The sequence below is a fragment of the Cyprinodon variegatus genome, unplaced genomic scaffold (genome assembly GCF_000732505.1).
Source record: "Cyprinodon variegatus isolate N-32 unplaced genomic scaffold, C_variegatus-1.0 Scaffold471, whole genome shotgun sequence".
Classification (NCBI taxonomy): Eukaryota; Metazoa; Chordata; class Actinopteri; order Cyprinodontiformes; family Cyprinodontidae; genus Cyprinodon; species Cyprinodon variegatus.
In genome coordinates this window covers 103547-117072 of record NW_015150924.1, presented here as the reverse complement: position 1 = coordinate 117072, position 13526 = coordinate 103547, and the positions used below count along the sequence as shown (strand labels likewise).

Genomic DNA, 13526 nt, shown 5'->3' with positions numbered 1-13526 from the left:
TTTCCTCCATAGTTCACATCTAAGGAGACATCTGAATGCATTAGAATGGTCTATTTCACTGATTAAATACTAAAATCAAATCACATTTGAATTTATTTTCCACAGATAGACATATCTAAAGCAATGTTTATTTCCATCATCCTCGCTTTCTGCTTCCAAAAATTAAAAATTAATTTTAGCAATTTTGGATTTAGAAATATTGAGCTTTTGTATAACCTACGAATGTTTACTTTTAAACCTTGAAATAGTTCAGCCATTTACATCTTTACACCACAAAGAACACTCTGGTTAGCCAATCAGTCTCACTTAAATGATCCAAGATCCACACTGGAACTCAAAGGTGACCAGATGCCTAAAAATATGAAATTCTTTAAGACCATAAAGCTGGTGGAATTGTTTCTGAAATCTAAGCTTTTTACCGCGGCCATAATCCATGTATTCCACTTTGTGATAAATAGTATGCTCTTTTTTTCCCTTTTTATAACAACATTTTTAAATAATTTTTTTTTTATTTATATTATAAACGTCGAGATTGTACTGTTTTTATTTACTTTCTTTGGTTGATCAGCATGGATCTTCTTTTTTTTTCTCCAATAGGCTATATAACTAAACTAGGTAAGGATGTTTATTTCCTGGATATGATGTTTGGCTTTTGACTGCAGGCTCAGTCCATGCCCTCTAAACCTCCCCAAACTCTTGAACAGGCTTTGCTTCATGATCCTTCAAAGGATGTGGTTATTCATGTTGATCACATTTATCTGTACGACAGTTTTTATTCTCTCGCATAACTTTCCATTCCAGTCAGATAAGCAGTCTAAGCTGTGATTGTTCGGGTGCAACAGTTTCTCCTTCCATTCAACTTTCCATGTAGGTGTCTGATAGAGCATCCTCCGAACCGACGACTTTGTCGCAGTCTTTCTTATCCTCACTGTACTTAAATATAACATTTTAATGTTAAAGTCGAATAAATCGAAATGAGTTTCACTTTTGTACTAAATAAAGTAAATTATTCTTTTAACATTTTAGTTTGAGATGCAACTATATTGTGTTTTTACTCTCAAACCCTATTGTGTACCTGTTTGAAAGTAGGGCAAAGACCGACAGCTGAGGGTCAAACCTTAGTGCTCCCGGGGTCGTGCTCTGCAGGTTTAGCCGCTGTGTTAAAGCCAAGAGTTGTCAGCTGTGGCCTGATACGCATGTCCTTGTTTAGAGCAGCCAGACAGAGACAAACATGTCAGGGAGAGAGACTGACAACAGCAAATAGGATGACTCACACATGGGCTGAGATAGGCTCTAGCCAAAGAAGGAGAAGCTATTACTAGAGAGGGACCATATAGAGCTAAATAGTGGAGCTCTGGTTTTCTTGGTGAATCTAGTTTTACCTCAGAGGGACACTGAATGTCCCCCAAAGATTCCAGATTTCAGAGAAGCTGTTCTTTCTACATCAGAGATTGTGATTCATAATCTCAGCCACTGATACCAAACCAGGCTTTGACTTTTTTTCCACTTGCTTTACAATGCTGCAGTTCATCCAAATATTTTTCCTTTTTTAAACTTATCAAATTTCATTGGGATTAACTAAAGCTCCGGGGTTTAGTCAGTCCCTGGTTAGGAGTTTTAGAATCACTTGCTAGTACACCACCATTAAAGCAAGCAGAAATACACAGATATTTTAAGGCTTCCTGTTATCTGTTTCAGAGATGAATGAGATGCCGTCTACGAGTAAGATTTCCGTTTAATGACAGCAGTCGCAGTAAAAGGAAACGGCTTCCCACTAGTGTCGCAGCTCAGACATTTGCAGAAATGATTTCAAAGAAATGCGTAATGTTGTCACTTAGAAATCCAAATAATGCTTCTGTTAGAAAAGCCTAATTAAAGAAGGAAAAAACAGGCAAAGATTAACTTAGTCTATTAAAGCCTACTGTCCCTGTTTGAAGTATTGGGGACATTTTTCATCCCAGTGTTCAGACCCACATGACCCACATGCGCTGTGGAATGACAAACAGACAGGGTAGCTCAGCAGGGATCACCATGACCTCTTTTTTTCCCCCTGTTTGGTCTGGAGCAGAGACACAGCAGTTGGTCAGAGCGTCTGGATGGATCAGCTTGCACTCCCTCCTCCCTGCAGCTTTGACCAACCTGATTCAAACCCAAAGCTCTGCTCTCCAGTTAACCTGTAGGCCTGCAGGGGGAGCTCTTGGGGGGTATTTTTGAATGTAACTTACTATAGCCTGTTTAACCACCCAATCACAAACCCAGCTTGTGCTGCGTTTTTTCACTTGGTCCTAGTGCTCGACAAATGTCTGTGTACTGTAGCGTAATTGTTTTTGGACAGTAAAATGTGCAGGGGACCAAAGCGGACGTTTGGAACCTGTCCCCCCTTTCATGTGTCTTCTACTCTAAAAGTTTCAGCTACTTTGTGTAAATTGTAATATATATTAAGGGAATCCATTAGTCTGTGGTTGAGATGGATTTAAAGAAACTAGTCCAGTTACTTAACAATCAGTATTGAAATGAATAAAACCCAAACATTATTTTTGATGTGTTTTGATTTTCCTGTCATTTCAGCTGGAGCAGAAGCAGGTAGTCCCACCATTCAAACCCAACATCTCAGGGGAATTCGGACTGGACAACTTCGACGCCCAGTTCACCAATGAGCCCATCCAGCTCACGCCCGATGACGAGTAACTTACCTTCTGCCTTTTTGCCTCATCTTACAACTCCTCTTTTCAGCCCAGCTCTTCACCTGATCTGATTATTTTATCTGTATTATTTTAGGGACGCCGTGAGGAAGATCGACCAGTCTGAGTTCGAGGGCTTCGAGTACATCAACCCTCTGCTGATGTCTGCAGAGGAGTGCGTGTGAGCGCTGCAACATCTGTCCCCGCAAACACCAAACACTCACAATTAAACCCATGTTTACGTGGCGTCTCCCTGCTGCATGGTTACAAGACAACCCAGCAACATTAACCTTTTGTTCGAGGGCCGCACAAACGCTTCTGTTTTGCCAAAACCAGTCTCTCACTCTGCCATTTATAACCATTTGCCCTTAAGCCTGGTTGGTTTGTTAATTCTTCTTTTGTATCATGTAAATCTGCTCTGATCATTTCTCTCTCTGGGCCGCTTTATTGTGGCCGTAAAGTTCTTCCAAGGTTGCTGACGGACTACGCATCCTCTCCTTTCAGCCAATGGGGCATTTTCAAAGCAGGTTTTATTTGTGTGTGTGTGTAGAATAAACTACTATTGATGAACATTAGACGGGGCCTTTTTAGCTTCACTCCATGTTTAGACAGGAATGACTTCTGCCTAGAACAAGAGTAATCATAACACTATGAGGAAAAAAATGATGAAAAGTCAATATATTTTCTCATATTTTATTTTAGATTATAAGTGTTTCACATGCAGCCTGTGTATATGAATCAGAAAAGTTCTGGTTCTGGATAACAAGAGCTTCAGGTCCCTTCTCCCAGAATGAAGGAATTTAAACACTAATAGTGAGTTAATGCTGTGAATGAAAGCACCGTGGGAGCTGATGGGATAGCACAAAGTACCTGGATGCTGTAGCGCAGGTTTTATTGTCGCCGGGCAGAATTTCCTTCATATACACTCATACAGGACCAAAAACCATTTTTCTGGGACTTGTTAGATGGTACAGTATGCATAAGGAAGATGTGTTGTCCTAGGTTATAGACTTTATATATATACATATATATATAAACAGATTTTCTTTTTTTTTCTTTTTTTTTTCAGATATTTTTTTTTTTTTTTTAAATACAATGCCTTTCTAAAACTTGCGCTCTTTATTTTATTTTATTTGTATTTTCCTTCATTCCTTGTGCGTCCTTTTCTTGTAAAACCAAACTTTCATCGCTGAGCAGTTTAAACCCTAAAATGTGGTTTTAACGCTGTTAACTTAGTCCACAATTTAACATTGGAGGTATTTCAAAGCTACATATGAATGTAATGACACTAAGCCACGGTCATCAGACGGACAGTGGAGGAACACATTCCTCTGTTACAGGTTAGCTTTACTGTTGCTTTTCTTAAATCAGATTCAATCTTAATTTTTTTTTTTTTTTTTATCACTACATTGATTCCAAAATGTTATGGGGGGAGTCTACTATTGTTTGTATCTGTTGTATTTTGCAGATGTTTTACCATCCGCTGGACTTTATTATTAGTGTTTAAAGAAGAAAAAAAATGCAGATGGTAAAATAAACATTTTATTTCTCTCCTTGTGGTAATGTGTTTGTGTCTCACTGGCTATTAGTCTGCAATGCCCCACTAAAGGAATCCTACACACTTTTTCACCTTTTTTTTTTATTTTTTTTACGATTCATCATTCATTGTATTTTAGCCAAAATCGTCCCTATTGAAGAACCCTCCAATCTTGGCAAGAGATGATAGAATAGAACCTGTCTGTTATTAATTGCCAAAATGGTTGTGAAATAAACTAAAACTAGGCCACAATGGATTTCAGGAGCCAGTTTTAGCCTTTTGTGTTCTTCATTACCTACAGATGAGACCAATTAAAGGTGAAAATGCTGGTAAAGGTTCTCAGTCATCCAGGTCTTAGTCATTCCAAAAAAAGTTAATCTGATATTGGAGAAACCAAACAACCTCTAAACAGATGCATGGCTCAACATGAGAGCGACCTCCTCCGACACGACTCTGCTGTCCACCTACACCTTAAGGACAAAGGACATTCTTTTTAGCACCAAAATGTTCACAGGTTTCAGCTCTCAAAAACCTACGATGCAACTTTACAGTGGATTCCTTACCACTATAATCTCAATCCTCATCGCCATGCAGGTGGTCAAAACATTGCGCTTATTAAGCCAGGCCAATAACAACCCTAATGGCTCCCCATTGCAAAGGCATGGGCCAGTTTCAGTTCAGCTGGCAGGCCAACAACAACCTCAACTTCTCCCCATTACTAATGGTTGGACCTGTTTTTCAGTTAATTTGCATGTTTTTTTGCATTACCAGGCTTTTGTCTGTGCTACCCTATAAGCCTGGAACTCAGGTTGAATCTCAACCTAAGTGAAGACTGCAGAAGAGTATCTATGATCATTAGGTTTCCTAGGTTCGTGGATAGATTTGTGCCTGGACTTTGACTAGGCCATTTTTACTAAACCAATGTGGCTTGATATGTATGATTGCACTGCTCCATTCTCAAGTCTCCTGCAGCTGTGAACAGGTTTCCAGCCAATCTTTTCTGCCTAGCCTCATGCCGGAATGTTTACATTTGGTCTCATCTGAACAGACCTGGCCTAATGTGAGACTTCAACATTTCCAATCATTTACTTTTCCAGATATTAAAACTGCACTTTTGTTTTACTACTGCCGCTGCTGTTTCATTTATGGTCTTCTAGGGATATTTTCTGTTTGAAAAAAGATATATATTATTTCTAATAGAAATATTAGATGCTTTAAGTAGAAATATACTAATATGTGGCTTTAATTTTAATATTTTGCACTTTAAATTATCCAAGTTCTATTAGTTATTTATTGACTTTAAGTAAGGAACCTAGTTTACAAGCTGGCTCTCCTAAAATTAGAAATCTGCCTTAGTGCAGTGACTGAACCTAAGCCCTCCCCTGCATGGGTGTCCTGGAGTGATGGGTATTAGACTGGATGTGTTAAGCCGGAGCTGTTCCTCCAGGGATCATCTTCCTGGTTTATTTTTTAATTTTTATTTTCCAGAGGCCTTGTCATCTTCCTGAGGTGAAAAGGTCAGTGACGCCATGTGGCTTCACTCTGCCCTCACTCCATGCTGAGTGTGAAAAGGTGAAAAAGGGGTCATGGAAATGATAATACATGTCAGGAGTAATAAACCAAGCTGATTTGTGAGATGCAATAAGTGGCTACAACCTCATTGGAGAGGCTTGTTTCCCCATACTTTAACCTGCTGCACGTTGTCTCAACTGAACCAGATTTCACAGAAATGCCCCCCATTTGTACCGACTAAATGAGAGCCAGCATTGCCGCATGCAGGGAGTAGGATAAATGCCTCGGCATAATTCTGTATTCCCTCGGTGCCGTGTTTGACTTTGCTGCTGTGCCCTCTCTAGTTTCTAACCGGGGTAGGCCCTCCCCAGGCATGGGGGCTCCGCATCGCCCCGTGGAAGACACGGAAAAAGGCTAACCTTGTTTAATTAATGATGTAAAACAGAGGAGGGACCGTAGAAACAAAAATGTCCTGTTCTAATTGCACGTATCTTGTTGGGTGTTTCAGCCTGTCCCAAAAGAGATTAATTAACCAGAAGAAGACACAAAGTAGCAGCTAAATGCAATCTCTTAGTAAAACACACACACAAGCCGCAGAGTCACATGGTGTTGTATTTGGCACAGCCGTGGCTCTGCATTTAGAGCTGCTCTTGACTGGAGAGTTACTGAGAGATCTCAACCATCGGCTCTACTCCAATCTCCCTGTAAGGTGGCTTTGATTTTAATGATGGAGGAACCTTAGTTTCACTGAGCACCACTTAAAGAACACTTCTGCAGGGTTTAAAAACTAATAATAAAGGTACGGTGATCACTGAGGCCTCAGTAGATAGAAAAACAAAGATGGATGACTGGAAGAACTTGGAAAAAAGGGTTTTCCATTTTACAGAATTCCGTTATGTTATTTTTGTTACACCCTCATTTTTTTGATCATCAAATTTAAATTGATGAAAGCATGCATAAATACCATTTTCATCACTTATGAGGAAAAACTAAAACAGCCTGGACCTTTCTGAGAGAAAATTAGCTCCCATCTTTGAATAATTTGGAGAAATCTGGTACCACTTTTCCTTGCATAGATGAATCAATGGGGGAGTTTATGAGCATGAACAGCCTGCTTAATGTCATATTATTGCATCTCTATTGGATTTCTGTCCAGAATTTGACTAGGCCCCTTCAAAAATGTTATTAGCAGTTGGTTTCACATTTTCCCATTCTGCTTCTAATATACCTAAGTAGGGTGAACGAGGGCTGCACTATATAAGTTGCTCTGGATTATTTCTCATTGGTTTTCTTCTGCTCTGCTTCATTTTCTCATCACATTTAAATGAATATAAAGGTCTGGCAATAATCTGAGCTTTATGTATTCCTTTTCAGGGGGAGGGTTTTCCTTTTTTTAAATTGATGCTTTAATAATCAGTGACTAAAGGTAAGGTGTACTTTGATGTTCCACAGAGGAAATTTGGTTTCAGCCTCTGCATCCCATAAATTGCAAGATCAATCAATTGGACATTAAATATTTACACATTACAGCAGCAGATCTCTGCATGAAACAAAGTGCAGCTCAGACTGGAATGAGCTAAATGCTAAATCATACAATACCTACACACACATATGAACAGAATGATAAAAACAGGGTACCACAAGAACAAAATGATAATGTCACCCAAGGTTTTTGTTAAATCAAGGTGTGTCCAGCCTTGTCAGTGGGCTGCATGTAGTCACTGTGCCGTTTACTGATGTCCTCCCTAACCCCTTAATGATTATATAGAGCTGGGATTTTATAATGCTCTCAGTTACCTACCTGTTCTGCCAGATGGCAACTATTTTTTGCTCCCCATTGGTCACGTGATTCCGACTCCATCTTTGTTCTCTGTCGCTCCCACAACAAAATCCCCTAATACCTTGCGAGGAGATCCCTTCCAAATCATTCTGGGATATACTGTATCTGCCCATTGACCATTGATGCAAACTACTTTTCAAGGTGCATTGTGGGAAATTTTGCATCCACTACCCTATCATCTACTAGACCAGGGGTAACCAATTAAAAATTAGCAGGGTCTGAATAAAGAAAATCAACAACACGTAAAGGTCCAGAGATATTTTTAATTATAATCCGTTACTTTGTGTTTATGCATCCATGTTATACATTTGGTTTTTAAATAGAAACATATAAAAAAATAATAGAAAATGTTTCCATTTTAAAATCTAAAGTTTTTTTTAAGTAGAGAACAACAATCACTCAGTTTGGTATATAGACAATTTCCTGATTCACATATTTTATAAAACACCTGAACAGTTTGTTCTTGTTTTTTTCTTTTTTATGACTAAATGAGAGCAGTGGGCTTTAGGCTGCCCTGCAAGGCTTTAAACCTGGGTTTGAATGGTAACAAAGCCATTCTCAAGCACATATCAAGCTGCTCATTTTGAGCCTGGATTGATATTTATTTTTGATTATGTTCATAGAATCCCGCTTCACAGCAGTAGGTTGAGCCAAACAAACTCAAAATGTGCAGGGTCCTCTTTGAGCACACCATTTCACTTTTCTGTCACCAGTTCACCACAGTTCTTCCAGCAGTCCACACTTTTTCATTTTTTTCTCATCAATTTCTGAATGTTGTAAATCAAGTTGGGTCTGGATTAGCCAGCAGGAGGGTCTGGCTCCAGACCGCGGCCCGCTAATCCGTGACCTCTGTTCTAGACATTCAGACACTCATTTAAAATGGTGTATCCCATATATAGTGCTCTATGGGGTGGACGTTCAGATACAGAAGTAGTGTGTACCACACTCAACATGGACCAGAGGAAGTGAAGGAAGAGTTATCTCAGGAGATTAAAAAGAAACTTATAGAGCATCTCCAAGCAACTTGATTTTCCTGTGTCTACAGCTTCTCATATTATTCAAAAAACTGAAGATCCATGGGACTGGAATTAACCTCCCTGGACGTGGCTGCAGGAGGAACATTGATGACAAATCAAAGAGAGGGATGATGGTTAGAGCCTAAATAGATTTGATGGGAAACAACTAAGGAGGACACCATTGTTGAAAACAAATTATAAAAATATCTAAACTAGAATTTGCAAAGCTAGATCTTGACAAGCCACAAAGCTTCTGGGAGAATTTCCTATCAACAGATGAGACAAAAATAAAGGCCCCCTTCAAACCTGAGACAAATGGTACAGTTTGCTCATATGCAGTGGACTTAAATACCTGCTGAGAGGAGCAGAAGTTTCACTGATAGTTACAGGAATTGTTTTAATGCAGTTATTGCCTCAAAGGCTTGTGCAACAGGATATTAAGTCAAGGCTACTCTTATTTTTGTTTAAAACTGTTTCTAAACAACTTAGTTGAAGCATGGTTGGCAAGCAATGTCTGACTTTCATTCACTTATTTTCATTGGTTTTTTAAAATTAATTATTTTTTTCAGATTAAAATTTTTTTTTCTGTGCTAGTCAACAGTTTAGCGGTCTAACACATCTGCATAAAGGATGTATTTCACATTTCCAGCTCAGGATTCCTGAATTACAACTTTGCCATACATAGACTGTATGATTGGTTAGTCACTGTTTCCTTCAGCTGTACAACACACAGCACAAGGGACTTTTTCTTTCAGCCACTGGTCACCATGCCATTTATCTTACCTCTAAGCAAAGAACAGGTTGGTAAAAAAATATCCCCAAAGCTCACAGTTGGAGGACTGCAGCTAAGACTGATCTCAGAGTGAGAGGCTGCATAACAACTTTTAGATGTTTATCCATCAGGCTTTACACATTTACAACAATGGCAATGTGTCTTTGTAAAAAATGACTTTAGAACAAAAAATTAAGAAAACACCATCTAAGTCAAAAAGCACCCTAATCCCATTGTTAAGTTAGTTGCATGATTTATAATGTTGTGGGAACCTTACTGTGTATTACATCACAGACTTTCTGAAATCCCAGATTATTCCATGTGAGAACTTTGGATCATCTGTTAGAAAACTAAAGATGGGGTTGAATCTTTTTAAGAGGATAATAGCCCAAAATACGTATGTGGCCAGATTAGAAAGGAACGTTTGTATCAGACACAGAATCAACCTCTTCACATTGTCATCTCAGTCCCAAATCCTACATCTAATAGAAATCTAAAGGTAAAGCTGGACTCTGGAGAATAATGAACAGCAGTTCCTAAAGTCCGGGAATCAAGTCAAATGAAAACCCAACATAACTTGCTGGTGAAGATTATCAGTCATCCAGGTCATAGTCATTCCAAAAAAGTAGAAAAAAACAATCCACTGGACTTTGTTTCCATGTTTGAAGACGTTTTGCTTCCCATCCAAGAAGCTTTTTCAATTTAATATGTCAGAATTAGCGTTGAATTTGAGGCTTTCTAGAGTGGAACAAAACAAAAGCCTTATTTTGGCTTTTTGGGGGTTGTTTGGGTTCTTTCTGTATATTTCAGAACTTATCTTTAATTATGAAGCTTTTTTAGAATTTCTGATTCTGAGACTGTTATAGAGGAATAATCAAAGAGCCTCCATCTCTACAGTCCATCTTTGAATGTATTGCATTAAAAGTAGAGGAGCCTAATAAGTTTAGCACTTCCTAATGTGGCATTCATTATCTTTTCTGACAAAAAAAAAAAAAAAAAATCAACTTAAAGGTTTGATTTTTCAAACATTACCGTTTGAGAATATATTACTGCAATTAAAGATTGGCTCATTTAAAGGGTATTTATAGCATCTTTACCAAGGGTCCATACAGGGAAGACACTCTGCTTGATTTCCTTCTAGGAGTGAACTGACTATAGTTTTAACATGTTATTTAAACTGCTTTAGGCAAGGCAAGTGTATTTGTATAGCACAATTCAATACAAAGACAAATCAACAGTGCTTTACGTGAATTATACAATATAATAGAAGAAAATAAAAGCAAATTTAGGTCAAACAGTACGTGGCAGAATGTTGGAAACCCCGCCTGTCTCATTTCTGTCCGCTCTTAGCAACACTCCTCTAACCCAGCTAAGCCAGTCATTCCTGGTATCTAGCATTCTACTGTAAGAGACGTCAATAACCATAAACGGTTTAGTATACCAACTGACTCCTGATAGTGTGACTCTGGGGGTCTGTTTTTGTCAGTCTGAGGCTTCAAACAGATGATAAATGGGACAATATGTCTTTGCAGGGCCACATACAGTAGTAACACTGATGCTATAGATAAAGAATCTGGATATAATGTAGGTCAGGTAAGTCAGATGGTGCCACAGGGTTTCAGTAAGCTGTGTATATCGAGCAGATACCAGAGGAAAGAAAAACAGAACAAATGAATGGCATGAGATGAGAAACAAAACCTATAGTCTTCAAGATGTGAGTATTTAGATGGAGCAACTTTTGTGAGCTTCATTTCAGCTTTAACTAAAAAAAGACTAAGCCAGTTGATTTTGTATTCTATCCAACAGTTATACAGCTGTAGAAGCTGTAGAAGAAAACTGTTGTTTATGATAAGAAAACACCATGTCTTTTTCAGGTTATTTGCTTCTATAGTGAAGGATGTTCTTTTTCTGGGTGGATCATCAAAATAAGTGGTCCTCCTGATCATCATTCTAGTGATATGTTTACATAAGGCCGTCTTCTGTGCTCGTCCCCATTTTCACTTACTGGTGGTCAGTCTTAACCTGACAACAGCCAGATGCATGTCTCGCTCCGCCCAGCTCCACTCACATAGCTAGGCGGAGTGAGACATGCATCTGGCTGTTGTCAGGTTAGGTCAGTCTGACATAGTGGAAAAATAGCAAATCTCCTTTTGGAAAGTGAGCATGTATGAGCGATGCAAACAGCAAGTTTTAAACAGAGCGTGCACGAGAAGAAATGGGCTCATGCATGCTCTTGCACGTGTTTGATAAGCGTTCCCTCTCGGGAGTGGGTACAGGGTTGTGCATGTGCTTTTATTTTTTTTTTAAGTGGAGAGGGCAGGTATGTTCAAATGTTCGCTAAATCCTCCATTATACCTTCAATATGAAACATTTACTATGCAAAAACAATTTAAAAAAATGTTAAATTAATTGTTTTGCTAGGTTTTTTTTTAAAACCATTGTTATTTCAGTTAGACCCAAACTGCTTAAAAATAAGGCTTCTGTTTGCTTTATCTCCTAAGGATGATTGGCATCAATGTCCTTTACCTGCAGCCATAATGTAACATTTTATTCCTCCAGAGGGCTCAAAATGTTTTTCCCCTCTACTATTTATTTAATTATTACAAATATGTTTAGTTTAATCACATACATATTAAGTTGTTTGCAGTTTGCTATTTGTGCCACCAGGTGTCACTAATGATCATACACCTGGCAATTCAGTTTTTGTATGTTTTGTTTTTACTGTTGCTTCTGTCAGTGCTGACCTGCTATTAAATATAAGAATTAAGTTTTAAACTTGATCCAAAATCTTCTCCTTAACAAGACTAGAATTGAGTTTAAGAGAGAAATTAGCCGAATGGAGCACTTTCCAAATAAAACTCATATTATCAATTATTTAACTAAGTTCACCAACATTTTTTGTTTGTTTTTGCTATAATGATCTTTCTTTTTATTCTCACTGGTTGCCAACTTCCTAGAATTGTTTTCTAACAAACCAGTCCTGCTCATTGGGTGCTTTTATGGCTACATTGCATAAGTGATGTTATGAAAAAGATCTTTAACCCCCAGAGCATCTGCTGGAGTTCTTTTCAATTTGAACAACAAACGAGTGTGTTAATCCTGAAAAACCAACCAAGACATGTCTGTTTATTTAAGCTGAAAGGCTGGGCAGAAGAACATTAGTCTGGGAACCAGCCAAGAGAAAAACATTTATTAAAAGAAAGCCACAGGAAGTCCCATTTTAAATGTGCTATAACAGTGGTAGTCCCCAACCTAAGTCCTCGGGGCAGTCCAGTATATACCGGTATATATATAAATATTTTTTAACAATTGCCTCATGTCCTATGAATGCCTCATAGCCTAGAAAATCCTAAAATTGCATTTTAATTTTAGTCAAGTAAGTGGCAGTAGGGAAAACCTTAAAAACATGAGTAGATCCAAAGGACCAAGACTTCAACAAACTGTGCTATAAGCCATGACAGGGACACAACAAACACTAAAACAAATCATCTAATCTAGTGTAGAAATGCTATGAACACATGAATCTGAATGCTGTGGGAAAGCTTTTCTTCAGCAGAGATAGTGAGGCTGGGGATGGAGGCAAATACAGGGCGTCAAAACATAATAGAGTAGGGTGGAAGTAAACCAAATATCCAGCCTTACAGCCTGAGCTACAGCAGAACAAACTATTAGATCATAACATACAGGTTTAAATGACCGAGTCAAAGTTAAGAGCTAATTAAAACTGGGAATCAACGCTCAGATGCATTGGGAGAGCTACACGATGGCAACACTTTCAATTAAACGTTATTAAGAGCCAGAAATTGAAGACGACATGTCTGGATTATCAAACTAACCCAAACCTGTTGACTGACCCTAAAGCTACCAAAGCCTCTGCAGTGAGGGTGCCCGACCTCAGACCGCCGCATCAGCTAGTATCATTACATCCAAATCACGTATAGATCCACTGGATGACCCAAGACGCATTTCAATATTTCCCATTGATCTCAGACAAGATGTATGAAAACCACCAGTGGGATTTCTGCCTCCTGGGTCCACTTAGTACTAAGTCCAATAACAGTTAGGATGACTCTTGGCTAATGGAGGGGCTTATGAATGCACCAGTCTGCCACACTTTGTCTACAGGTCCCAGCTCCCCACCTCCATCCTCCTCATCATTCAGCCCTTT

The 13526-nt window shown here is 38.7% G+C and overlaps 1 protein-coding gene across 1 annotated transcript in view; it reads left to right on the top strand.

Annotated features, from left to right (window-relative positions):
- prkci (protein kinase C, iota) overlaps positions 1-4216 on the top strand; it is a 36809-nt gene extending 32593 nt beyond the window's left edge. The window contains exons 17-18 of the mRNA XM_015389750.1: positions 2569-2684; positions 2779-4216. Of these exons, the coding sequence (XP_015245236.1) occupies positions 2569-2684; positions 2779-2866 (204 nt within the window). The 3' untranslated portion in view covers positions 2867-4216. The remainder of the gene's footprint in view (positions 1-2568; positions 2685-2778) is intronic.
- Positions 4217-13526: the final 9310 nt, after the last annotated feature.